The sequence below is a fragment of the Trachinotus anak genome, unplaced genomic scaffold (genome assembly GCF_046630095.1).
Source record: "Trachinotus anak isolate AG129_WGS33_773 ecotype Australia unplaced genomic scaffold, CSIRO_AGI_Tana_v1 ptg000012l, whole genome shotgun sequence".
In the NCBI taxonomy this organism is placed as follows: Eukaryota; Metazoa; Chordata; class Actinopteri; order Carangiformes; family Carangidae; genus Trachinotus; species Trachinotus anak.
The window spans coordinates 26,648,333-26,675,469 of NW_027273863.1; the positions used below are offsets into that span (position 1 = coordinate 26,648,333).

Sequence of the window (27,137 nt, forward strand, 5' to 3'; positions counted from 1 at the left end):
AATCTGTCAGTGACGACAAAATACAAAAACAAGTGAAGGAAGTGATTTTATTATTGTGGTTGAAAATTCATCACACATGCAAACAGCGATGTTGAAGCCGTGTATCATCAATATTTTATTAGCAAACCAGAGAGAAATTAACAAAAAGAGCTGAAGGAACTGAACAATCTGTGTTTCTGTAGTTTCTGTACAGGTCCAAGTATTCTACAATATATACTATTATACAACTGGATTACATTTCATGTCATTAGTACAGCAGTCACAAAGAAAAACTTCAAGTCTGTTACAGCAGCGTTGTCTGAGCAAACTTTTCTCCCTTCTGATTCGTCTGACCGACGGGTTCCTCTCTGACTGGTGGATGTTCAGCTAATGTGAATCTGCTACACTAACATTCCCTCTTTTTTCTCAAAGTGCTAAGTCTTACATTTGTTCGTCTCAACAGCAAAATAACGTCAGAGTGCTGAAAAACAGAAGGATTGTGATTCACATGTTCTGATTGAGATTTTTTTTTTTGCCAAAACCACAAAGCACAAAGGTCAAACTAAAAGATTTCTTAAAGTCAAACATGAGGATTTAAGTTTGAATAGGTGGAGTTTGAGGCAAAACAGACACAGTTAAAGTAAAACAGACAGAGCCTCAGTGTAAAACAAACAGATTTTAAGGCCTGATGATCAGTTCCTCCATCGGTGCCATGTCATTTCAGGAACAACATGGACATGGAAAAACTTTTTGTTGGCAACAAAGCGTAAACTGACTTTCATTCTTGTCATTTCAAAGGAACAGTTTGACATTTTTGGGAAATAACTTCACTAATTCACTTTCTGTCTGAGTGTTAGATGTTCAGATTGACACCACTCTCATGGCTCTTTAGCACAAAACAACTTAGCTTAGCATGAAGTCTACATTCTGGCGGAAAACCCCTCCTAAATTCACAACGTGTTCCGATAAAAACAAGCAAGATGCTGCCGTTAATTTCTGAGCTCAGCCATCCTGTCAGACGAGGGTCAGCGTTCAGGCCTCTGCTCTGGACGCTGAGCCTCACTGTGGGTCAGGTGAAGCTCTGCTCTGGATCGAGATCTACACCACCTCCACCGCAAGAAGAAAAAAAAAAAAACAACACAAAAAATGCAGAGGTCTTTATGAGCATCCAATCACAACTCCACCTGAGGAACCATGGACTCCTCACGAATCATCCAACGTTGTTTTCTTCCAAACACCAAAGCAGAAGCTCTAAAACTGTCCGGCCTCCTATTTCATCCCTGTTTTGCTTTGATGAATCGTGGATATAAGCTGCTGTTTTCACCAAGAAACACTTGCACTGTTCTGTCTCCCACTAACATGCAACACTCCTTCTGCTTTCTGAAATTCAGAGTGGTAAGACAGCCCCAGCCCAAAAGAGCCAACCTGGGCTTGAATTGTTGCCTTTTCCTAATGTAATAAAACAAACAGTTTGCACAGGGTGGAGGTGGAAATCAAAATTAAAATGGTCACAAAAGTTGAAGTGTCTAAATGAAGACAAAGATGCTGCTGTTTCAAAACATTTTCCCTGCAAGAAGATGAGCCTTAACAAACTGAAACTGCACAAAAAGAAGCTTTTTTTTCTTTTTTTAGGACGTTTCTACATCTGAACACCTGAGGAAATGTACATGACGTGTGTGGAAACTCCAGCGTTTCAGCCACATGTGACAGACTAAGGTGAGGGTGACACCACATTCATGAGCCTGCTGCTCTAACAGCCTGTCTCTCTCTTCAGAGATTTACTCCCATTCGGACAGCAGAGCATCAGTCTGGCTCACAGTCCATGTTTCAGGGTGTTGGATATGGCCGAGCTCAGGGGGCACTGTCATGTTAAAAGAGCACCAAATTACTGTTTCAAATATGATTAAGATTTCACTTCACTGGAAATAAAGCAGGAGACACAGACCAAAGGGTTTTTTTTTGTCTAAGATCCATGAATCAATCCAGTCAAACCTACTTTTGAATTTGAGGACAAGGCTGTCCACGTACGCTTTAATCTGTAGCTGGAGGACAGAGAAGTCTTTGACATTTCTTTAAAAACAAAGCCCATAGACTTTGTTCCAGCTCCTGCTGTGTTCATCTGTGTTAACTCAGGTGTAGAGATGTAAAAAGTCCAAACTGAAGGAAAGCTCATGAGAAGAGCTCACAGCCCTGCAGCTTGTTAACAGGTCTTGTTGCTGTTCGTCCCACAGTAATGAACGTTTGGCTGCAAACTGAAGAGAAAATGCCATAAAAATAAAACAATGCCAAATTTAACAGACTGACCTTGGTAGTAGTGCCCCCCAGTGGTGAGTCATGACCAACAGGAAGGTAAATAATTCTCTCATGTACTCAGTTAGCAGTTTATCAGGAACAACTAGTTACAACTATATCAGTCTGTTCTTACGCGACACAACTGAACAGAAGCACAGACTACATCCTCCAGACTGACTGACGTGGATCAGACTGACTCAGTTCCAGCTGGTGGACCTCATAAACTCTAAGTGTTGTTGGAAGTTCAGTGTAGATTTTTGCATAGGACAGAAACACAAAGGCCTGTGGGGGAGTTTTCTTAACCAAATATCAGGTCCACAAACTGGTTTAAAACTGGACTGAAAACCTGAACCTGGTTTATCTTTGGTTGTGTTCTGCTCTGTAAAGGGAGTGGGGGAGGGGTGTAATGTGACCTATGTTAAGAGCACAGAGAAAGAAAATAACTCATGAAGCCTGAACAGGCATTTTCGAGAGAAACCCTACTTCTTCTTCATCATCATCATCATCATCCTTCTTCTTTTCATTCCACTGGCTACAATTTACATTTAAGGTAAAATGTTATTTCTGTAAAAACAGTAAAATACATGACTGGTTTTCTTTCACTGAGGACGTTCTCAGCACTTTGATGTTTGGATGTTTAGTAAACCTCAGTCGACTAATTATTGACCAACAGGAGATTTGCAATCTGCTTTATAACTTGCTCACACATTCAGTATAAGAGAGCTCACACCTGCAGCACCAACCTGCCACACCTTCACACACCTGAGGTCACCTCTGCTCAGGCTTTTGCTGAGCAACTTTACTTTCTTCCAAATTCTTGTAGTTTGATTCCTAAAAAATAAAAAAGAAATCTCATTTTATTTTGACAAAACTCTGGTTCATTTGACTGACAGCTGCTGCGATTTTAAAAATGTGCCACGTGCAGCTAATGAGGGTGACGAGAGCCGTTTTCTCAGTGTGACTGTGGTTTTACACAAGCTTCAGCTTTCAGCTTCTGGCTGCTTCTTGATGAATTTATAAATGTGAGTATCATTTATTTTTACCCGTGTGAACGAGGTTTCAAACGAAGATTTTCCAGGCACTTGATCATCTGACAAATGTGTCTTCATAGTATTAATTATCTTTAGAGAGACTCTACTGTGCAGAGTAAACTGTTGCACTATTAAAACATTATGGATTTTAATAAAACCAAAGTTTGCAGGTTTAATATTCAAAATAAGAAATAGAACTAAATCAACCTACATTAATCATCTTTGTTTGGCTTCTGTAAAACAACTGGAGCCCGACCAATACAGTATTTTTAAGGCTAATCACATTACGTATCGCTCCTTTCTTCAGCATTAAAACACATCATTAACATGTTTTTCATACGAAGAATCATTTAAATTTGTGTATAAAAGGGTTGTGAACACTAAATGTAATTGAAAGTATTTTAAAGTGCAAAAATAAATGTGTCAATGCCTTCTGGTTGTGGAACAATGCTCCTAAAGGACTTCAAACATCATTTCTTGTTATTTATTGGCCTTTGCAGAGTCTGATATGTCTGCAGCAATCTGTGGATTGTAGATATATGACGTTACGTTCAATGCTGCGTTAAACAGTAAACAAAACAAACATTTTACAGGTTTAAAATGTAACTAATAAAACACAGACAAACACAAGTAGAAAAAAATACCAAAAACAGTGACACTCTTTAACTGCAGGTGGCACAAGTGTCCAGACTGCAGCAGCTGTTACTTGCCTGGAGCTGGGGTAATTGGTGAATTTCAATTGTGACCATTAGGGAAAAAATGTAATTTTATATGAAGGAGTCAGACAGTCGAGCAAACACAGATCCAGAGTCCTCCCTGTGGCCCTCAGACAGACGGACGGTGGAAAAGCAGATTTCGGTGATGAAGGCGTTGATGCGTACACAGGCCTGTGCACTTCTCGTGCACTTTGACGGAAGCATGTTTGCAGGACGTTACGCTGCCGGCAACCAGCAGCTCTCCTTCCTGGCGGCAGATTAAGACTCAGAGGACTTTTCTATCTACAGGAATGCGTCTCACACAAGAGTCCGAGTAGTTTCTCCTCCTCGGATATCGGTGCGTGTTTATAGTGAGAGGGTTAGACGTCTGCAGGTGGGACTCACAGGGCTAAAGATACAAGTCTGTCTCCATAGAGACTCTGCGATATATTGTAAGACAGTTGTTTATGATACATCATCAACTAAAGAAAAAAACTCATCCTAAAAAAAACAAAGAATTTCTTTCAAACTCAGGAATCAATCAGAAGCTGCGTTTATTTTACTCCATTAGTCGTAGACAGCTGAGATGAGAGGGTGTGACCAAGGTGCATAGAGTTTAAACACACACAGCAACAGCTTCAGTACTGCAACACAACTGTGATAGTGGTGTGAGAGTGTCAATGATGTATCGCACACAGTGTGTCACAATATATCGCCTTATCGATTGATGTCCCACCCCGAGCCTGCAGTGCGGCGAGGACGGTCGGCCCGCTCTTTAGTCATGCAGTAAAGACAACGAAACACGATGAAGACCAAAGCTTTAGGATCCGACCTGAGGCGTTATGACCCACAGATGCTGGCCGGGCGGGTGAGGGCGCGGCGGTGCTGGGGGTCAGGAGTGATCAGGAGTGATCCATGGGTTCGGTGGTGCTGCTCTGCCCGGCGTCCTGGCTCTCCATCTCCTCTGGTTCCTCTGCCTTTCCATCAGGTTTGCCAGCTGATGAGACACCTGCTGCACCTGGAGCTTCGTGGCTGGCTGTAGATGTTGGTTGGTCTGCGCCCGTCTTAGTCCCGCCTGCCCGCTCCTGACCGGCCCCGCCCCCGGTGGCTGCAGCGCTCTGCTGCTCTCTCAGGTGGCGCTCCATGGAGGCCTGGATGGAGGAGACCATCTCCTGTAGCTTCCTCCGCTGCTGCTCCATCAGGCTGGGGTCCAGACCGCGACCGTCCTTCATGGTGACGAAGCCGGGCGCCATGCGGACCAGCTCCCTGGTAGTGTCCTCGGGGATGTCCGACAAGTCTGGGGGGCCTCTGGACACGCTGGCGCTCAGGTCCACGCCGCTGCTGTGCTGGCGCGTGATAGGCCGGTGTTCTGGAGGGGAGGAGCCACCAGCACTGCCCAGAGAGTGACCTTTACCCTGGAAGGCGGTGACACTCTGCAGCTGCTCCTTCTTACGGACAACGCCGCCGCTGCCCAGCCTCAGCACGCCGTGTGACGGACTCCCCTCTCTGCTGCCCCTGCTGGCCGCCTCCGAACGCAGCTGCATGAGCGCCTCCTTCACAAGCTCCTCCACATCAGGGCCGACAGGGAAGTGACCGGCAGTGTCTACACAGAGCTCCAGACGCTCCTCTGCTGCGTTATAAACAAACGTTTTCCCTGTCAGGTGAGGCAGCGTGCAGTGTTTCCCGTCCATCAGGCCTGAAAGAGAGGGCGATCAGGGACTGTTCAACACACAATATCAGAAACAATATTTCTCTCTCTATCTAATCTAAAATGATGGGAATGAAATAGAATGAGGGAAGTTTTTTATACTGATGCCAGCACAAACCGTTAAACTGATAACAACTCTGCTAAGTGTAAATGTCTTTCCACTAAAATGTAGTTCATTAGTAGTTACAGTATGAAATGAACAAAATGTTGATTTAAATATCTCATCAACCAAAGACTAAGACAGGACTAAAAGCTTAACAAAGTATTAAATGTCCTATGTCCATGTGTTTGTGATCATAAAGCAGGTCTAGGTTCTATATTAATACTGTGAAAGTATCAAAGCCTCAGTCCACAGAGAAATGCACACAGCCTATATTCAGAAACTGAGCCTTAAAACCAGCCGTCAGGACTTCTGGAACTTTGTGATGTCACAACAAAGCAGTCACTGCTCTCAGTCACGCCCCAAGCCCCGCCCACCTGGACCCACCATCCAACCTTGCAGGATTTGGTTTCTCTGAGTGTTAACCTGAAATCTGCTACATTTTATTAGATCACTCAGTAAACAGTCAGCCAATCAGAAGAAGGGATCAGATCCTCTCATACTTACCCATCCCATCCCATACTTTGTTTAAAAGTGGTTTCTTTTTTATCATATAATCCTTATTTAACAAAACACCGAGGATGATTTCACTTAAATTTTCACTCAGTCTCATCATGAGTTTTTGCAGTTAATGCTTCTATAAATACAACAGTACCAGAGCTTGATCAGCAGATGTCACCATGTGACAGAATGAAATGCTTCCATGAAGTTCAATGATTAAAAGCTTCATTTTCTCCATCACTACTATTAATACTTGATAATATTTAATGTGCTACAGTGAGGACATAATTCTGTCAGTCCTGAGGAGAACCAGAGTACCGGGAGAAATCAGGTGAGGCACTGCTGTAACCTGATTACTCCAGGTCAGTGATGACACCTTATTTGGGATCCATCATCGTATCAATGATACGAGACGCTGCTTCATGAAGGGCTTTGTCACAGGCTGTGCAGTGAGAGAGCACTTTTTCTCATCTCCTGGACATTTGACAGTCGATCAAATGTTCACCCGGATCAGACTTCTGGAGGCTACTTGGCATCAGTTTCAGTTTGAATTTAATTATTTTGAATTCAAGGATGCATCTCTGCGCGCAATGATCTGTCCTTTAATCCCACCAACTCTGCTTTCACATAAATACCTTCCCTGTCTTGACTCTTTGTTTCTGCAGCAGAAACGTAGATATGCTAACCAGGTTTATTTCATCTTCTGCTCTCATTACAGAAACACAGTTTCTGGTTTCCATAACATGTAACAAAAAACAGATTAGTTGACTGTAAGCTGGTAATTTTAGTGCATGTAAACATGCTGTATGAGGCAGCCAATGATCACTTCATCTAAAAATCCCTGTGATAACAAACCTACCCATGTCTTTCTTGACAATGTTGTAGAAGACGCCACCCTGCTGGAATAAGTGCGGCAGCTTCTTTGCGTACGACCAAACATCCTCACCTGGAAGAGAGAGAAACAGTTCACACAAGTTAACGAGGTTTTAACAAACCAGCTACAACTCTAGACACACCACAAGGTTTAAATGAGTCTGTGTTTGCAGGCTGGGTGTGTCAATTACTCCTCATGCAGCTGTAACAATGCACAACAGTTTGAACCCTCTGAGACCCACAGTAAGGCCTTTCTGTTTTCGTTTTGCCTTATAAAGTTGTCATTTCTTAAACAGTATCATCAAGTTTGATGCATCCTCAGCACAACCTCAAATAATTACACATGTCATTCAATGCAGCACAGATTGTCTAGATTACCAGAAAGAAAACGGCATGTCTCTAGTTCAGACCACTGAGGAGTTATGATGCTCTAAAGAGAGCATGATATATCAGAGCATGTGCACTCCTGTGGGCAGTCTGTAGCACGAAACTGCCGCACAACAATAAAACACAATTTGTCCAGAGCAGGAAGACAAGTAACAGCCGACTTTCAAAGCGTAATGAAATGAAATCAAAGTGACAGCTGCCTGATTGCTGTCTGAAAGGACAAGTTCCTTTTCTCCGGTCTGGGCCCTGTTCTTGCAGTTTGCTTTGTCATTTATGAGAATATTTTGCTGCTCAGCTTCGTCTGGCGGTGCAGCTGCTCTGCTAACCACCGCTGTCAAAGTTCAACAGCAGCAGCAACATGAGCGGTCACACAGGCATACAAAATTAAAATAAACCCTTGACACAGTCATATAAACCACTGATTTAAAAGTCAAAACTGAAGTGATACAAATGAACTGCAAGCACACACAGAGTGTGTGAGTCTCTGTTCCTGTGTTGAAAGGACAGAAAGAACGGTGCACTCGTCTACAAAACCAGCTCTGCTGAACATTCAGTCCCTCACCAACATTTTAATGAGCGACCTTGTCGCTAATTACAGGTGTGATTTTACATGTTTAAGTGAACCCTGGCTGGATGATAGTCACAGTGCACCAGTTCTCACTGAGCCAGCCACACCTAACTTTCATTAGCAAGACAGGTGACGCGTAAAAAAATCATTTCAGTATCTAGAAATTTTGTTGACAGCTTCACTGAGCTGCTTTTTTTTTTATCCCAGACTGGACATTAATACCTAAAAACTGTCAGTGGCTAACTCATCTCCTCCAAAACCATCTGAGAACTCCGGTTAAGCCACTTCTGACGAAAGACAGCCGGAATCCTTCAATATGAAATAATGACAAACAGACTCAGATTTAAATCTGGCTTCAGACCACATCACAGCACTGAGGCTGCGCTGATAAAAGCCTGATGAGGTCAAACATAGTGCAGCCTTTGATACTGTGGACCATAAAATGCATCTCAACAGACTGGAGAAGTGGGTGGATTATCAGGTACAGTCCACAGTTGGTTTAGATCATATCTGGAAGGCTGTTTCTACTAGTGACCATAAATCTTACAGGATCACCATGACGTGTGCAGTGGACTCCCCCAGGGTTCAATTCTTGAGCCGCTCCTATTCAACCTGTACATGCTCCCTCTAGGTCATACATGACAATGATGTTGCTCGTCACAGCTATGCAGACGACACTCAGATTTATTCAGCTCTTTCACCAAATGACTATGGTCCCTTAGACTCACTCTATCAGTGCTCACAGCAAAGAAAAAGCTGGAGGTCATTAAGTTTCCTTCAATTAAATTAAGACAAGAGAGAAAACATTGTATCTGGAAACAAGAAGAAAAGAATGAAAGTTAATGTTCAGCTCAATTCCAGGGCCACAAAGACAAACCCCAAGTTAGAAATCCTCAGGAGCCACATCAAGGCAAAAGCTAAATCAGCATTTTATCATTTAAGACAGAATGAGGAGTCACGTGTCCAGACAAGATTTAGAGAAGCTCTCTCCCTCCTTCATGTTCAGCAGTACGATCTCTTGTCTGGTCCAAAAGACCACTGCTTGTTTAAGAACCAGGAGCTGTGAGCACATCCCTCCTGCTCTTAAATTTTTACCCTGGCTCCCAGTTACCTACAGAACAGAATAGAAGTGCTGCTTCTAGTTTATAAATCACTTAACAATATGGGGCCAAAATATATATCTAATCTCCTTGAAGACTATGAACCCATTAGGGCTCTTAGATCTTTAGGAAACAGTCAGCTGGTAAAAACCTCGAGTCAGAACCAGACAAGCTGCTTTTAACTGTGATGCTGCGCAGTTTCTCTGCTGCTCTGTTGTTTCCTTTGATGCATCGGGCCAAGCTGTACCTGTATTTCTAGTCCATTATCTTTGTCAGCGAATGTTCTGTGTTTTTGCTTTAAAAAAAATTACTAAAATGATTCAACGTATTGCTCATTAATTTTCTCTTGATGGACTAATTAACTGATTGTCTAATTGTTTCAGCTCTAATATAAACATGAACAATACACTGACCTTCTTATCTTATCAAACAAGAATCCCTTAAAATATCTTATCACTATTAGAATGGCATCAAAATTATGCTCACTGATGCAATGATTGAATATTTAATTACACGTGAGTGACGGTGCATTTTCTTTTTTTGGCAATGACACATTTCTTCTGTTTATATGTACGTCACAGATACTTTGATTTTTAAATTCAACAAAGTCAACATGAGGGGAGTCATAAATTATCAGACAGCAAAGAAAAGTAGTTTAAAAGTACCTAATATCAAATACTATGTACGTCTGCTATCGAAACATTTCTGCTGATACTCTGTATGACCTCTCATGTGAAAACTCTGAGCTCCACGTTAGAAAGACGGACTGATGAGCGGCTGTTTTGTTCTGTCTTGGACAGGAGGATTATTGAATATGAGCTCTTGCTAACAGGAAATGCAGCGTCAGGCCTGCAGAGCGTTCAGAGTGCAGATGAATCCTCCCTGAATATCGACAGACGCTCTCTGTCACGCTGCCTGCTGGCCTGCTGATCTGTTTATCTGAATGCAGCCGTGACCTTTGACCCTGTTGGCAGGTGAGATGCCTGAGTCAGCACATTTACAGAACACACACACACACACACACACACACACACACACACACACACACACACACACACACACACACACACACACACACACAGTTTTTCTGGTAGGATTCAGGGCAGCTGATCAGAAACAGACACCATGATGGGCGTCACCTGCAACCTGTGAGCTGAATCAGCCACTCATTGGATACCTGCAGGCGTGTTATTCACCTGCCTACTGTGAGCAATCAGCAGCCAGTGTGCACATGTGCTGCACACCTGGACCGGAGCCTGTGAGCAGAGTGAAACAGCAACAGCTTCCTCTTGGCATCACAGCCGCTCAGCTGTGTCTAATAGCGTGAGGCAGCGTGAGCACATTCAACGTCAACACAGAGACGTGAACAGATACAAACTCACTCCAGATGTTGCAAACTGAGATGAAGACACATCTGCTTGAGCTCAGATGTACCAAGCTGCCTGAGCTCCTTGCCTGAGGAGAGGTTCACAACTGTTTATGTCCATCTTCAAACAATTACAACTATGATCATTCCTCCTGTTTGTACTGGCCATTCAGATATCTCTTCCTAATACGATTCTGATGAAAGCGACGAGGGACAAAATCCATAATCGTTAATGTAAAGGTAATCTGAGGCTTCAGCGGTCTGTGTGGTTGAACAGAGGTTCTCACAGTCGAAGGAATTCCCGGGGGGTCCCCAGCAAAAAGGGGAATAATTTATTTCCACTCTATTTCCATCCATAAGTAACACAATGACAGAATGTATGAGTATTTTGGTCATGGGTTTCATACACTTTCTGTAATGAACCATCTTAAAGCAAAAGGACAAATTAGACCACTGAGCCTCATTTGATAAGAATCTGTCCCAGGGTCCCCCGCTTTCAGAACGAATCGAGTCTTGTTTCAGCCAGTTTAAGAGTCACTGTACATGTCTTCAACTGGAGGTTCCATATCAGTAAAACTAACTTCAGTCTTAGTCGGAAATAATCAACCTGTTAACCTGATATTAAGGTCCAGCTGCATTTACATGTGAAATACATGAACATTCTGACGAAAGGAATAACACAGATTTGTTATGTGAACATGATCTTTTGCTGAAACTATTAAGTTAAGTGACAAATTGTTTGATTGCAATTTAATCAACTGGTGATTTATGAAGTAAAATTTGATTTAAATGTTTTAAAATATTTTACCCAATGTTCAAATAAGCTCTGCTTTTCTCTGTTTAATATCACCTGAGTGAATCATGATTGTGTTTACTCAAAGTCTATTGTTGATTATTTAAGAAATATTCATAGATTAATCACTAATGGAAGCTTCACTTCAGCTGATACCTGGATACTGTGACTCAGTTTATCTCTGCCATAAAATCTGCTCTCACAACTTAACTCAGTGTTTTTGTAAAATAGGTTTCATTGGGGGGGGGTGGGGGGGTGACACCTCAGGGGAGATGACCTACATGTCACACTCCTCTGTATTCTTACCCATCAAGGTTGCTAGGAGACAGAGGGAGGACATCTCGAGGTCGATGCTGTCCTGGAGTTCCCGGCTGCTCATCCTGCTGGACGTCACGGCGTCATCGCTCTTCACCGAGTGCAGGGCGGAGTGCGAGCTGGAGGCGCGAGGGATGGAGGCCGCAGGGCTCTTGTCCTCGGGGCCCCTCAGTATCTCCACTGTCACCCTGTCACCGTGCTGCAGCACCACAGGCTCGTTCTCCTCGCTGTCCTTTGGGGGCACCAGCTCTTTGGGTGGGAAGCCGTAGCGGATGCACTGCTGCGCCGGCGGCACACCAAACTGGTTGGCAATGCTCCTCTGCAGCTCTGAGAAGGTGGTGTGTGCCTGCAGGGTCAGCATGGCCTGCCTGCCGTCACTGGTGGTCACACGGATCTTCTTCTCCTTGTAGGATGAGGAGGGGGAGGAGGATTTGGTGGGCGTGGCAGGAGCTGAAGAGGAGGAGGTTTCTGGAGACCCGCTGGGGGAAGACGCCCGGCCATGTCCTTTCTGCTCCTGCTTCAGCTTGTCAGTCCGTCGCTTCTGAGTGACGAAGGCCTGCTCACTGATGCTCTGCTGGATGCTGCGCTCCGCTCGGCTCATCGTCAGCTCCTCTTTGTGGAGCGTCTTTGCTTTCTGGCCAGTCAGGATGATCTTAGTGGGCGGCTGGGGGTCCGCCACCTGCTGAGTCTCTGTGGTGTCGGTGAGACGCTGGACATGAGCTCCGTCGATAGACACTGGGTTGTACTCATCTGGGTTCTTCTTGGCAGTGTGATGCAGGATGGTGTTGACCACTTTCTGCACCAGGATCTCGCTGCCAAACTCCCCAGGGAAGTGTTTGGTGACCAGTTTCATAGCCACATCATACACATTGCTGTTCAATGCTGTGTCAGTCTCATACTGGAACCAGTACACAGTTTCTCGCACCACCCGACCCCCCCACTCCAGTGTGATGGGGAAGGCCTCAGGGAGGTTGTCATATTCCTTTCCCTCCCAGTAATGCTTGAAGCCACATCCACACTTCCCCCCCTGGGAGCGGGTGTTGGTTCTGTCCCCGTCCAGGTAAACCACCGACCCGTTGCCACGGATGCGACGGACTGACGTCCCGTGACACCAGTTGCAGGTGTTGAGGGAGCTAAGTTTGTAGTCTGGAATGAGGACGTCTCTCTGGGGGTCATAAGAGCAGACCACATTATTGAGGGGGAAGCTGTAATTCTTGTCCGGCCTCAGCTGGCCATGCGTGGATTTGGCCAAGTTGTAGAGCTTCCCACCGGGAACCAACCACTCCGGTGGGACGTGGAGCTCAGACAGGGCGCTGCAGATCAGGCACCGGTGCAGCCGGTTCTCCATCATTGACTTCTTAGCTGCCTCGGTCACCTCCTCAGGCTGGATGCCGATCACACCGGTCCGCCTGTAGACATACTGATGCACGTCAGCCACCAGTGATGGGTGGATGTTGTGCTTCTCCATGAACACCTCCTCCATGGCGTTGACCAGCCTCATCAGATATTTATCCTGCAAGCTGCGGTCGCCTCCAATCACACAGCTCCCATCTGATTCCAGCCTGATGTATTTCCTGATAAGCTCCTGAGGGACGCCCCATGCCTTCGGCAGCAGGCTGGCCGGCAGCTTGGGAAGCACTGTGTTCTTGATTCCCACCAGAGGGATGTAGTGGTTCCTGCCGGAGCTGCTCCAGGCGATGCAGATGGGTTTGTTTGGCTTCCCGTCTTTCCCCCGGCACTGCTCCTCGGCCACCAGCCCTGGCAGGAAAGTGGCTGAGTAATCCCCAGAGCTCCTCATTCCACTAAGGGAGTCCAACAGGATTATGGGTCGGTGGAGGACGTTGGCCAAACCAAATATGTGGATGTTGCGCAGTCCAAGCGGCACACCTTCAGGTGGGATGAACAGGGGGTCACACTCATTGATGATGTCCTCCCACTCTGCAGCATCAATGAAATCCTGGAACAGGGCTTTGTAGCGGTCCAGGTTCTGCTTGAAGTTCTGTTTGAGGTTCTCTCTCAGGGCATGCCAGAACAGTTCCCTGCCCACCAGCGCTCTGGACACGGCGTGGACCAGGCAGTGCCCATCTCCATCGACGTGGACCGGGATGAGACACTCTCTGTTACCATTGGCTTTCTTAACCTCCTCCAGAGTGTCATGGAGGTATATGAGGCTCCCTGACCGGTCCTTGCCGTAGCCCATGGTGGACACATGGTCCGGCTCAATCAGGAAAGCTCTGTCTCCCAGGAGCGAGCAGTCAAAGATCTCACCTTGGTTCATTTCCCTCAGCAGCTTGGCTTTGCCGGTTTGTTTGTCCATGCCGTACCTGGTGAGGACCGGGGACAGGAGCTTGCAGTGGTAATTGGAGAGCCCCATTACCTTCACCAGCTCCGTCCCTTTCTTCGGGGCCCCGGTGACGCCAAGCAGGGCGTTTCTGAGCAGATTGTGGAGCACAACATCTGGATCCGTCACTTCTTCGACGTTTAACAGGTTCTTCTGTTCGTGGCGTTGACCACACTCGGTGCACTCGATGCTAACGGAGCCGTGAGCGGGGAAGAACAACCTCGCCTGACATTTCGGGTCTGGGCAGGTACCAGACAAAATACGCTTGTCTTTTTTCTTTGAGCTCTGTAGCAGCGACATTTCGGGTGGAAAAAAAGCTGAAACTGTCTGTCAGCTTCACAAAATCATGATAATCACACTCCGGCGAGACCGTCAGACGAGCCCGGACCCCGCTAACGACAGTTATTACCAAAATAACACAAGAACAACACGGAAGCGGCTGTTTTTTTCTTGAGCGACTGACCGTTGCTAAACGTGACACGCAATGACGCCAGAATGTGGGAGTTGTAGTTCTGTTGCGTAACCACGTTTAAATATTTACACACAGCAGCACGAGTGACTGTATTTTCTATTTTATTTGTGCCGACATGATTTGTCAATGAGAGAAAACGTATTTACTGAAACCTGTATCTATTATGAAATAATAAAAATGAGCAAAATTATAGTTCATTTGACTACATTTACCAGAATGCAACACGTCGCAGCGACGTTTTGTTGTGTCAGGAAGTCAGGAAGCTGAATGAGGCAGTTTGGGCAGAATGGATGGATTATACGTTTTGAGTTTGGCCCCAAAATGTATTAAAATGATTTTATCCGTATGTATCCATACAGTTTTGTGGTGGTTTGGATGATTCGGGTATAAATCTAACTGATTCTGAGCTCAGCGGTACTGCATAACAACAGCAACTGGAGTTTACTGGTTAGCTCACCTGCTAGCTTACTGGATAGCTCAAACGAAATACAGAACATGCATATAGATTATCAATTATTACAATCATTACACAAAAGCTGGGCTGCTAACTCTCGACATCCGACGACGTTGTTAGAAATAAACATTACCCGCCTTGAGTCTGGACTTCGAGAGAAAGCTATGGTTGTCGAACTTCATTCAGAAATCTGTCAATTTAATGATTCTTTGCTCGTCGGGTAGTTCAGACAACTCAAAATACAAGACTGAAGGACTTATATAAATGTCGAGCGACTTTTAAACAATACGGAATCAGTTTTGATCCAACAAGTTGCACTTCATTTAGGTAAGATTTAGTGGAAACCTGGATCACACAGCCTGCTGCCATCTGGTGTGGTTCCGTGTCAGATGATTGACAGAATAAAAACAAGTTCAATTCTAACGGTAATTAATAAAGACAAATATAATACACATTTCACATGAGGAATGTTCTCTGGTCATACTAGAATAAGTATTGGAAAAACAACAGAAATCTGTTAGTTTAATGCTTAGTTGCACACTGGCCTAGTTTTAATGATACACATCAAGGGCCCTAAGCCTACTGTATTCATTTCAGTGACTTGATCAGTACAGCAAATATTTTACCCACCAAGCTGCACTTTGTTTCAGAGATTTGGAGAAATGTGGTTCACACAGTGCTGCTGCCATCTGGTGTGACTGAAACTCATTGTGCAATACCATGTACACTGCACTGTTTGCACTGTAACTGTTTTCCTGGCTTATGCAAGTGCATTTTGTTTGTTGTATGTAAAGAGAGAATGCTACATCTTCATATTTATCTTGAGTTACCAAACCTGAGATTCTCTGGTACAAGAGCAAAACATCAGCTAACTGTACTGCAGTGTAACACAATAGACCCAAACTGCTTAGAAGATTGGCACAAAGCAACATAAACAATCTGGACATAAATAGGAGATGGACTCCCACACAGTCACATGAGCTGAATGAGATAACTGAGAAGAAAGAGTTACAGTGTGGTAGCCTATAGCAGAAGTAGTGATGATATCTGTTGTAGCAGTTGCTGTATTTGTAATCATAGAATGTCCTGCATTGTATTAAATGCAGTAGAAATAGTATTTGAACTAATTTTAGAAGTACTACCAGTATTGACTGTAACTATTAGTGACTTGTTTGTTCAGTATAATGTCACTGTGTTAGTTTTTCATTCCAATACAATAAGAGATAAGAGCATCATCATGTTGTTATGGTAACCATTATCAGCATCATCTGGGTCTCCGGATCACCTTGCACCTCTTCTAACTGACCACGGGGTGGCAATCTTCGTCTCTGTTTCTTTCTTTCTTTCTTTTCTTTTTTTAATTTCAGCACCAGTAGAAAGCAGAAACCCAGGAGGACCTTGTGTCTCTATAACCCTTTTATGAAGAAGGAACTTCATTGAGCTCATTTTATGACAGACAAAGACCAGACATAACAAAGGCACATACAGCATCATGGACCAGCACTAAATAGATGTTAGAAGTTAGAAACCATCAGTAGTAGTAGTGGAAGTCAGTCTATTTATGACTGTAGAGACTCACATGACTGTAGAGACTGACAGTGTGTCATGGTGGTCAGACTGTTGAGAGTAATAAAATACATATGAGAACAAACAGCCGGTCAAATAATATTCAGTGTACTGTATTTCTGAAGCTTCTTAAAAGGACAGAGATCCTTTAAAAGACATTTGACAACATATTTTCAGTTCAGCTTTGAATAAGCACATGAACTGCTGTCTGTCTTTATGTTTAAAATCAACAGAGCTAAAGGAAAATCACTTTACTAAATTAGTAAGTGTAGCTATTTAATTATCAAGGGAAGAAAAACAAAAAACAAAAAAAACCGTGTTGATTTTCATGTTATATCAGTACCAAAATATTCCGACTGTACACTGCCTTTAAACGGTTTTACCAATTCTACCAAAAATATACAGAAAAAAAAGAAAGAAATTGGACTAAAATGATTTACATTGTACAAAAATAGTGACAGAAAACAGCTGTCAGTATAATCTTTTTCACTGCAGACATTTTGACATGTCACAGGTATAGATAATAAAAGAAACGAGGCTTAGGTTAGATCACTGTCACTCTGTCATGATTTACTGGGACACTTGAACACAACACAGCCACCATTAGTGACACGTATGCTTTCTCTGCTGTCACAATTCAAAATGTCTGCAGTGAAAAAGGCTGTTTGTCAAAGCACAGGCTCGTCTGTGGGCCGCAGGGGCTGATGGGAGGTTTGAGGAGGCGTCAGAAACCACGTGGCCCTGGTCTGGTCTCACAGCTCGTCCTTGTTTGGCCTCAGCTGCATCAGAGCTCCACTTCTCCCCAGGTTCACCAGAGGAAACACCACTGCACAAAATGCTTTTCCTCCCAGCTGCTGCTCTGTGCTGTCTGTGTTCAGGTGAGTGTTTCCAGCCAATCAGGAGCCAGCAAACTCCACCTGTGACACACTGTCACACTAACCTTCATCTACCTGTCTGTGTGTCCACAGCGCTGGTTGCCATGGCAGCAGAGCTGATTCAGGACCAGTTATCATTGACCAGGAGAGTTGGTGAATCAGTCTCCTTCAGCTGTGGAGGAACTGACCAGTGTGACAGCCTTTATGTATTCTGGTACCAGAAGAAAGAGGCAGAAACATTCAGAGTCATTCTTCACATTAGCAGGAACACTGGAACAGTTAATTCAGGATACAGTCATCCTCAGAAAGATGATTTCTTAGCATTTAATGAACAGAACGGCTGTGAGTTAAAGATAAAGAACGTTAAACTCTCTCATTCAGCCTCCTACTACTGCTCCTGTTGGAAGTCTGGTCCCCACAGTGAGAAATGATCCCTGCAGCCTGAACAAAAACCAACAGATGAGCAGATGTCAAACAGTGTTTGTGGCAGGAAGAGAGCAGTAAACCACAGCCCAGGTTCACATCTTTCACCTCCAGCTCAGACACAAACTGAGCAGAGAGTCCATTCCCCTTGGTACAATGTTCACCTACACTTCCTGCAGGTCCTCCACAGTACATAGGTGTGTGTGTGTGTGTGTGTGTGTGTATGTGTGTGTGTGTGTACACGTCACTACGTGTGTTGTTTTTTTCATGAAGTCACTTTTTCTTTGACAAAACAAATTTTACAGATTTTATTAAGCTACATCTGAGCACTAGAGAAACACATGATGGAGCTGAAATCTGATCCTGGTTCATAATGTGGACTCGTTCAGCTCAGCTGACACATTCAGCAGCAGACAGGTTTTTGTATCAGTCTCTTTCACTGTGGGAGGAGACAGCGGATCCAGCAAGTACCTCATCTCTGGCTCTGGAGCTAAACTGTATGTAACAGGTAAGAACAAACATTTATTTTCCTCCAGATGTTTTAATGTTTCCTAACAGTTGATTAAATTTACATATTTCAATAATCAGCAGGCAAGCAGTTATGTGCAAATTCTCCCTTTAAAACTACATCAGTACGACAACAGCAGATTAATCGTCATTATTTTCTTGAAATGCGACAGTGATAGAATCTTGTCCCTGAATCTTGTTCCATTAACTCCTGTTGTTTAATGAAACTTCAGACTGGTTTTCCTCTGAATTACTGTGGAGGATTTTCCTGCACATCTTGAGTATTTGTGGACTGAGAAAATCTAGAAATGTTGTAATAATAGTGAATTTCATTGATGAGCAGGATTTCTTAGACTCACACTGTCTTGGAGCGTTGACTTTTTATGGAGCTCTGCTCAGAAATGATCTTGTTACATGGCTGTCAGTTAAACTGCGTCATCTCTTGTTTTGTTAATGTTATTCATCTGCGTGGTATATTATTTCAAAACATAATTAAAATTATATGTTTCAATTGCTATTTGGTGGTAAATGTATTTAGGATACAAAATATATTTGGGAAAATAATAGAAAAAAAAAATCGCTAATCGTGATACAATTTGTATCTATATCCGTCTGCATTAAATATGATGGTAAATATTCAATATGATAAATGTGAAAATGATATATAAGACCTATGAAAACTATATAAAACTATTTACCTTGTCATAAAAGTTGCAGTTCATGTTATTAGAATTTTTTTTGACATTAAACAACAAATAAAAAAAAAGAAATTACAATAAAATTTATCATTATTCATTTTAAAGTAGAAAATCATATTTATACAAAAAATATATCACAAATATATTGATGATATAATTTTTTGAATTTAACATAACACACACACACACACACACACTCATCCTTCACGTCTTTCCTGTTGACTGTGTGAATGTGTGTCTGTGCTGCTTGTTGCTGCTGTCAAACTTCAGATGAGCAGGTAGTGAAGCCCGTGGTGAGCGTGTACCCAGCAGCATCCAGAGCCCACCTGGAGGGGAGCAGCTCCCTGCTGTGTCTGGCCTCAGCCATGTTTCCTCCTCTGGTCCAGTTCTCCTGGAAAAGACAGAAGGAGGATGGTCCTCTGGAGGAGCTGCCCCCTGCTGAGGGAGAGCAGCTGGAGCTCACAGAGCCGGGACGCTCCGCCGCCATCAGAGTGGTCGATCGGGACGCTTTCTACACCTATAAATACAGCTGCTGCGTCAAGCACAAGGGGGGCACAGTGGAGGCCCAAACACAACAAGGTGATGAAGGCTTGGTGACTGTGTTGAGCAGTGATTCAGCTTCATGTGGAGACGCTGTCAAAGGGAGTAGAGGAGCAGAGCTCTGACTGATTTCTCTCTGAATCCTTTTGTTTCAGAGGTTAGGCCTCCCGCTCCTCCACCTCCTCCACCAGCCCCTGTCCAGCACTGGTACCGAGAGAGGCTGCTCTGTCTGCTGTACACAGTGCTGATAGTCAAGAGTCTGGTGTACTGCTGTGGACTCTCTATGATCCAGATCGTCAGAAACAAGGGACCGTCCACCAACTACACATATGCTGACTGACTGTCCTCCAGCAGCTTTAACTTGGTATCTAACGAGCCCATTGAGACTTAATGAATTAAACCAGAACCAAACCATGAATTTATCCTGACACCTACTGTCTGTGCAGCCAAAGCCTGAACTCCTCTGTCATCTTACATTTCACTTTACGAAACTCTAGTTCAGTGGTTCTTTCAGAATAAACCACTGTGTTCATGTTCATTGGAATAAAACCGAATTTCACCCAGTGACAACAGCTGGAGATTCATCAGACTCTGATACACACCAACACCTGTGAGTAGGACACACTGAATATTCTGCAGATACAAAAAATTAAAAATAAAAGTAAAAAGAAACAACTTTCTCATGATCCAGAGTCACAAATGACTCTATTAACAAGTGTATATAACAATCTTAAATATTTCTGTCAATTTCCTCAAGTTACAGTTTTTTATCCTGATGTTGTTTTTGCTGTGATGTATTTTTTTAACTGACTGTTCAGCATATTTTGTAAAATCTGAAGTTCCATTACAGTTACATTTATTTTTTATGACTGTGTTGTGTAATTCATTTATATGAAACCCAGGTTTAATAGATTCAATAAAGAAAAGTTAACATGGGACTATGTTTGGATTTCCTTCTTTTTACATAAGATCTTCTATAACGGGAAAATTATTTATTTTACCTTTACTTTTACCTGAAGACATTTTAAACCTTGTTTGCAGAATAACCACACAAATTGTTTACCGTGGTCTCATTTACTGTGTAAAATAAAAATGTTTTAATCATGTAAAGAGGTGCTGACCACATATAAGACAATACTTTCATAATTCTTCTTTACATTAAAGCTCATAAATGAAATGAATAAAATAAACACACTGTCTAACAGTGTTGTTGTATTTTTAACTTTTGTCACTGGAACACATTGAGGTTTAGTTTAGTCTTCAGTTCAATTTCCTTTACACCGTCTGTTTGTTAGCTTCCTCTCTCAGTTTATGAGCTGGAACAAACAGACAGTCTGACTAAAGACGTCGTCAATATGTATCAATAACAGTTCATCATAAACATAGCTGCTGTGCTGCCATCACTCACAATTCTTCATGAGGTGGGAAATGCAAACAGGAGCACACTACAATAATATATTTATGTGCATACTGGTTCCTGAACAGATGTTTACGTGCTATATATTCTACGACTTGTTTCTTTGAGCACATGAAGTTAAACTCCAGTTTCACAGGCTCCATCTGATGAGCAGCAGATTACTGACACTTTATTCCACATTTCAGCCAGAAGATTTTTGGACCAAGGTTTCTGATATGATTTCAAATTGTATGCAACTCAGTTATTAATCCAAACCCTCTGACAGCTGGTCCACAAAGATTAAAGATCAGGCTGCACTTCTGTTTTTCTCAATGGTTCTCCTCAGTTGGAAAAAGACTGGAGCATCATCTAATCAACGCTGGCTGGAAATGTAATGGCAAAGCTCAAACATGAACTGAATCACATTATTCTGTACAACCATTAAGTTTTATAAGATCTGGCAACATTGATTTATAGTGAGAAAATGTAACAAAAATTTTTGAATGATCAGACATTAACAACAGAAGCGTCAGATCATAGAACATTTAAAAGTATCATTGTGCAGATACTGACTTGTTTGTGGGTCTGTGGGCTCAGTTGAACTCTGTGTGGGTGGAGGGCTGAGTGGAAAAAAGTGTCACTCAGAGACAAACTACAGAGAGGGAGGGGGGTTCATGAGAGTGTACAGCAGCAGATATGAATCTGCTCTCAGTGGTTATTAGGTCTCATAAAAAACTGTTGACAGAGAATCAACACTTCCTTTCCTGCAGCAGACGGCTGTGTGGGTTTCTGCTCTGCAGCCTCCACACCGTTAGCTGTGGCTTTAACACAATGACAGTTACAACCATCCACTCTGTTAAAGAATTTTCAAAAACTTTCGGCAGTTTGTCAATAGTCATTTATATAAATTTGTATTTATTTAAAGCAGTTTTAAAATATCTATTTAAACTTAATATGGACTTCAGTGGCTCACAGATGATTTCATATTTAACTTAACTTGAATTTCAATATGAATATGAAGTAACTTGCCTGCTGTTTTATTTGTGTGTAAAAAACATTGTCATCAGCGTAGAGTTTTACATCCACTATTTCAAATATACATTGATTTATCTAATCTTATTTTACCTATTTTATCTTATCTTTCTTAGTGTTGTTGTGCTTCTTTCGCTCTGTGAAAGTATAACAAGAGACCAGACTCAAGTGAATTGTAGGTGTCAACGTAAATAGTCAATATAGTTTTTTATTTTAATGAGTGATTTCTCATTTTATTCAAAGACTAACACCAAAAGAATTTGACAAAAAATTCATTGTCAGATTAAAATGTATAAAAATGAAAAAAGGGAGAAATAACAGGAACAATGAAATATCTGTCAAGCAGCAAATGATTCAGCTTTGTTTTCTATTATTACACAAGTCACAATTAAGAGGCAACAAAATACATCATCCACATATCACAAAACTGAACAATAGCCTTCTGAAAAGTGAAAATATATGTGTATATATGTTTTGATATTTTTAGACTGACTGTATCTAACCAGTGAATAAAACGATACATTTGAGTCAAATTTCTGAACATTGATCAAAGAGATAAATGAGATGAAGTGATGGAGAGAAAAGGCGAGCAGAAAACAGTCAGTCAGCATGTGTGCAGTTGGTGGACAGTCCCTTGTTTCTGAGGATGATCAGCAGAGAGAGTCCACAGCAGTACACCAGACTCTTGACTATCAGCACTGTGTACAGCAGACAGAGCAGCTTCACCCTGCACTGAGGCTGGAGAGGATCCAGGGGAACCACTGCAACAGAAAAGGATTCAGAGAGAAATCAGTCAGAGCTCTGCTCCTCTGCTCTCTTTGACAGCGTCTCCACATGAAGCTGAATCACTGCTCAACACAGTCACCAAGCCTTCATCACCTTGTTGTGTTTGGGCCTCCACTGTGCCCCCCTCGTGCTTGACGTAGCAGCTGTATTTATAGGTGTAGAAAGCGTCCCGATCGACCACTCTGATGGCGGCGGAGCGTCCCGGCTCTGTGAGCTCCAGCTGCTCTCCCTCAGCAGGGGGCAGCTCCTCCAGAGGACCATCCTCCTTCTGTCTTTTCCAGGAGAACTGGACCAGAGGAGGAAACATGGCTGAGGCCAGACACAGCAGGGAGCTGCTCCCCTCCAGGTGGGCTCTGGATGCTGCTGGGTACACACTCACCACGGGCTTCACTACCTGCTCATCTGAAGTTTGACAGCAGCAACAAGCAGCACAGACACACATTCACACAGTCAACAGCAGCTTCCAGCACTGCACTGCGTTCAGTCTGATCCTGAAACTACATGGACTCTGATCACTCAGCTACTCATCAATACAGCACAAAGGTCCCCACATACACTGGATTCACCTTCACATCACAGTTATCATCTCATGTCTCAGACGTCACATGTGGAAGACAGAAAAACACGTATCTATATCTGTATCTACATGTATATATGTAATGTATTTATAATATATTGACTATATTAATAATAAATATTTATTTGATATAATAAATAATTCTGTTATTTAGTTCTGTTAGTTTTTAATAGTGTTTAATAGACACAATAGGCCTATAATAAATAACATATTTACTTTCACATTAAATGTATCATTACAAACCACACCTATATGTTAAGTAATATCTATTATTTTTATTGCCATATCCTCTGGTAAGTTTAAAAAAAAACTGATTGCATAACTATCTCTTCAAAATAGTTTTAAATTGTATATAAATCACAATCCACATTACCATCACATTAACCATCACATGAACTACCACTAACACTCGCTCAGTTTTAACCATTTCATTGTAATTTTAGACTCTGATCTAATCCCACATTAGCAAAGTGCCCAAAACAGCTTCCTTCCACCTCAGAGATTTTGCCAAAGTGCGTCTGTGTGTAAGTCAACAGATGCTGAGAAGCTCTTTCATGCTTTCATTTCAAGCAGACTGGACGACTATGAAGCTCTTTTTACTGGTTTTCTGAAAAAGTCAGTGAAGAAACTTCAACTAATTGAGAGCTGTGCTGCTTTAAAAGAAGGAGGAGAGAGCAGGTTTCTCCTGTACTATTGTCTCCCTGTAACCTCAGTCCTTCTGCTTGTCTACAAAGCTCTGAAATGTTTTGTGTCCTCTTCCATCACTGAGTCTCTGTAGTTTTATGTGTCTCCACGAGTCCTTAGACCCTCTACAGCAGGGCTGTCCCCAAAATAAACCTTGTGAAGCACTTCAACTGTGGAAGACCCCACCAAGAAATATTAGAGGGGTGGGCTCAGTGGACGACTGAAAACATACCTGAAAAACTTAGATTTTAATGAGCTCTTAGAGGAATTTTTCTTCAATGATTTCCCTGTTTTTGAACACTGTCGGTGTCTTAACTCTCTTTCTCCTTTTATATCTGTCAGAGCACTTTGAGCTGCGTCCTGTGTATGAAAAGTGTTTTATAAATAAAGTTTATTATTGTTCTTTAGAAATGTAGATAATAATGTACTTAATATATTTAGCTTGATATACTTTTTGAAATATACTTCTGAATATTCATTAAATTATGTTTCATATCGTTTATCATCTTGTAATAAAGTAAATGTGAATTACTGAGATGATCAAACACTAAACATTTCAACTGCACTAACATTCAATAATTTGGACTCTTCTGTCTCTTAAAGAAATAAAGATGAATTTTAGCTAAACAGTGAGTTTTAATCATCTTTTCAGATTTATTGAGCTTCTGTGATGGAACAAAGCTGCAGAGTTGATTCTCTGTTAACTATGAACAAACTAACATGTAAAGTCTGAAGCAGCAGAAACTGACTGAAAACACATTTTCACCTTCTTCAATAAAACAACTGAAGGAAAATAAATGTTTGTTCTTACCTGTTACATACAGTTTAACTCCAGAGCCAAAGATGGGGTAGTACCAGCCTGTTCCCACAGTGAAAGAGACTGATACAAAAACCTGTCTGCTGCTGAATGTGTCAGCTGAGCTGAACGAGTCCACATTATGAACCAGGATCAGATTTCAGCTCCATCATGTGTTTCTCTAATGTTCATATCAACATGACTGTCTCTTCTTCTCTTTTCTTTTTTCTTCACACTGAAATATCTCAACAAATATTCCCATTTCAGTTGGTTCAGACGTTCATGGTCCCCTCAGGATGAACTGGAAGAACTTTGGTGATCCTCTGACTTTTCATCTGGCGCCATCATCAGGTCACTTTTCACTTTGTCCAATACTTTGGTTTATGATCAAACACCTGCACAACTAATGACGTTCTGACTTTCTATCAGTATTTGTACCTTTATATTCTCCATATATGTTGACAGTCTGTGTATAATATTTGTCACCCTGGTTTTCCTTGTTGTCATTTTGTTATGTTGGTCTGTTGTGGACACTCAGCATCTCCTGCATGTGTCGTCCTGACAGAGGGATCCCTCCTCTGTGGTTTTCTGAATCGTAGTTTTTAGGTACAAAGGTTCTGTAAATAGTCGTCACTGCCTCTACATGTCGCACTCGACCACCAGCATCTCAGACCAAAACAAATGTGGGCCACAGCTCTGGTCCCCCTTCATGTTCTCAGTACGGTGACATGAATCCCAGTGAAAGCAGCCACTAAACACACACCTGAATAAAGTTACTCTGTGGACACGAGAGCCTCCAAGAACAATCGAACCACAACCATTAGCCCACGCTAGCATCGCTGTGATATGCTCCACAGCAACACTGACAGTTAGCCAGCTAGCGACAGCAACATTTACCAAACACATAGAATTATTATAGCCTGTATAGTGGACTCATAGTATCCCACAATGCATCATAAAAAGTAGTGAACAACCGATGGTCACTAAACAGGCAATATGTACCATCATGCATTGCGCTGGCAGCGAAAGACTGAAAAAGGATGTGGAGGAAATGACGCAGGGAGAGTCTGAAAGAGTTTAGAGTTTTACTGATGAGCTCAGTGTACAGTCCTCTACACAGAACAACCTGGACAGTGAGGAGGGAGGAGTGACTGAGAGAGCTTTCAGACACAACCATCATAATGGTAACAGCAGTTAGCTAACGTTAGCATGCTACTGTAGCCGACACTGATGAAACAGACGTTAACATTATGTATAGGGCTGTCAAACGGTCACTTTTTTCTTCATTGCAATTAACTGCTGAATTTCAATAGTTAATTGTGATTTATCACATTTTATCACATGATTAAAATTCTATTATTTTGCATTTCAGGACTGTTTTCTTTTGCTTGATAACTTGTGATCATCAGCCTGTCTGAACTAGAAGCCAATGTTATCATGTCTGATGTGTAATTATGAAGATGTCTGATAATTTATTTATTCGTGGACAAGCTCTGGGTAAGTTATATTTTTATTTTCCAAGTCATTCGATCTTCAGCAGCGATGATTCAGGCAACGGATTTAAACGCTTTAGGTCTCCTGACACGGCCCTTTATGAAGGGAACCATCCCCTTTTGCTCCATAGACATGACTTGCCATGAAGTATTTTGCTCCGCTATGTAGAATCTTTGTAGGAAGTGTCTGTGGCAGCTGGACAATAAGTAAGGGTGCATCAAAGGGTCAAAATAGTAGCAGCCAGAACGTAGCGCTCTAGAATATTTGGGAACAGCACAGGTGATGGTGTAAAATAAAGAATCTTTATTGTGTTATGCTCAGTCCTTAATCTCATCACGATTAACGTGTTAATGCAGACAGCCCTAAACATGTAGCATCAAGTTATTGACACATGGAGGAGAAGAAAGCCAGTTCTGAGTCCAGCTGGAGCCTTTAGCAGCTTGTAGGATTCTCCATCTTGAAAAAGCCAGACCAGTATTGACTTTAGCACTGGTTGGACTGGGAGAGAAATTCAGCCTCTGATTTATCTACTGGGACCTGATATTAGAGAAAAACCTGGTTTCTTCAGTGGAGGAAATTCTTGCTCATCTTTTGATTGTATCAGTTTGTGTTACAGCCACCGGGAAACCTCCCAGTGACCAGTCTGCCCTTGATTACACGTCGTTGTTATTTCATATAAAAATGTTGATTTCTGCAGCTTTAAATGTTACAAAGAGTTTAATTTAGCTTTAAAGTTTTCAGTTCATTAGTTTCAATATGAATAAGTTTATTAAAAATGAAGCCTGTAA

At 42.4% G+C, this 27,137-nt stretch overlaps 2 protein-coding genes across 2 annotated transcripts; both read right to left on the reverse strand.

The window, feature by feature from the left end:
- Window positions 1-33: 33 nt before the first annotated feature.
- On the reverse strand, window positions 34-14,547 carry vcpip1 (valosin containing protein (p97)/p47 complex interacting protein 1). The gene is made up of 3 exons (XM_071492809.1): window positions 11,700-14,547; window positions 7,166-7,252; window positions 34-5,693 (listed from the first exon to the last, which is right to left on the reverse strand). The coding sequence occupies exons 1-3, from the start codon at window positions 14,347-14,349 to the stop codon at window positions 4,900-4,902; spliced, it is 3,531 nt and encodes a 1,176-aa protein (XP_071348910.1). The 5' UTR covers window positions 14,350-14,547; the 3' UTR covers window positions 34-4,899.
- Window positions 14,548-22,779: 8,232 nt separating this feature from the next.
- Window positions 22,780-25,015, reverse strand: LOC139629709 (immunoglobulin lambda-like polypeptide 1; the record flags this gene model as incomplete). Its single annotated transcript, XM_071492495.1, has 2 exons — window positions 22,780-23,200; window positions 24,871-25,015. Coding segments are annotated over 2 exons (540 nt in total), but the record flags the coding sequence as incomplete, so codon positions are not given.
- Window positions 25,016-27,137: the final 2,122 nt, after the last annotated feature.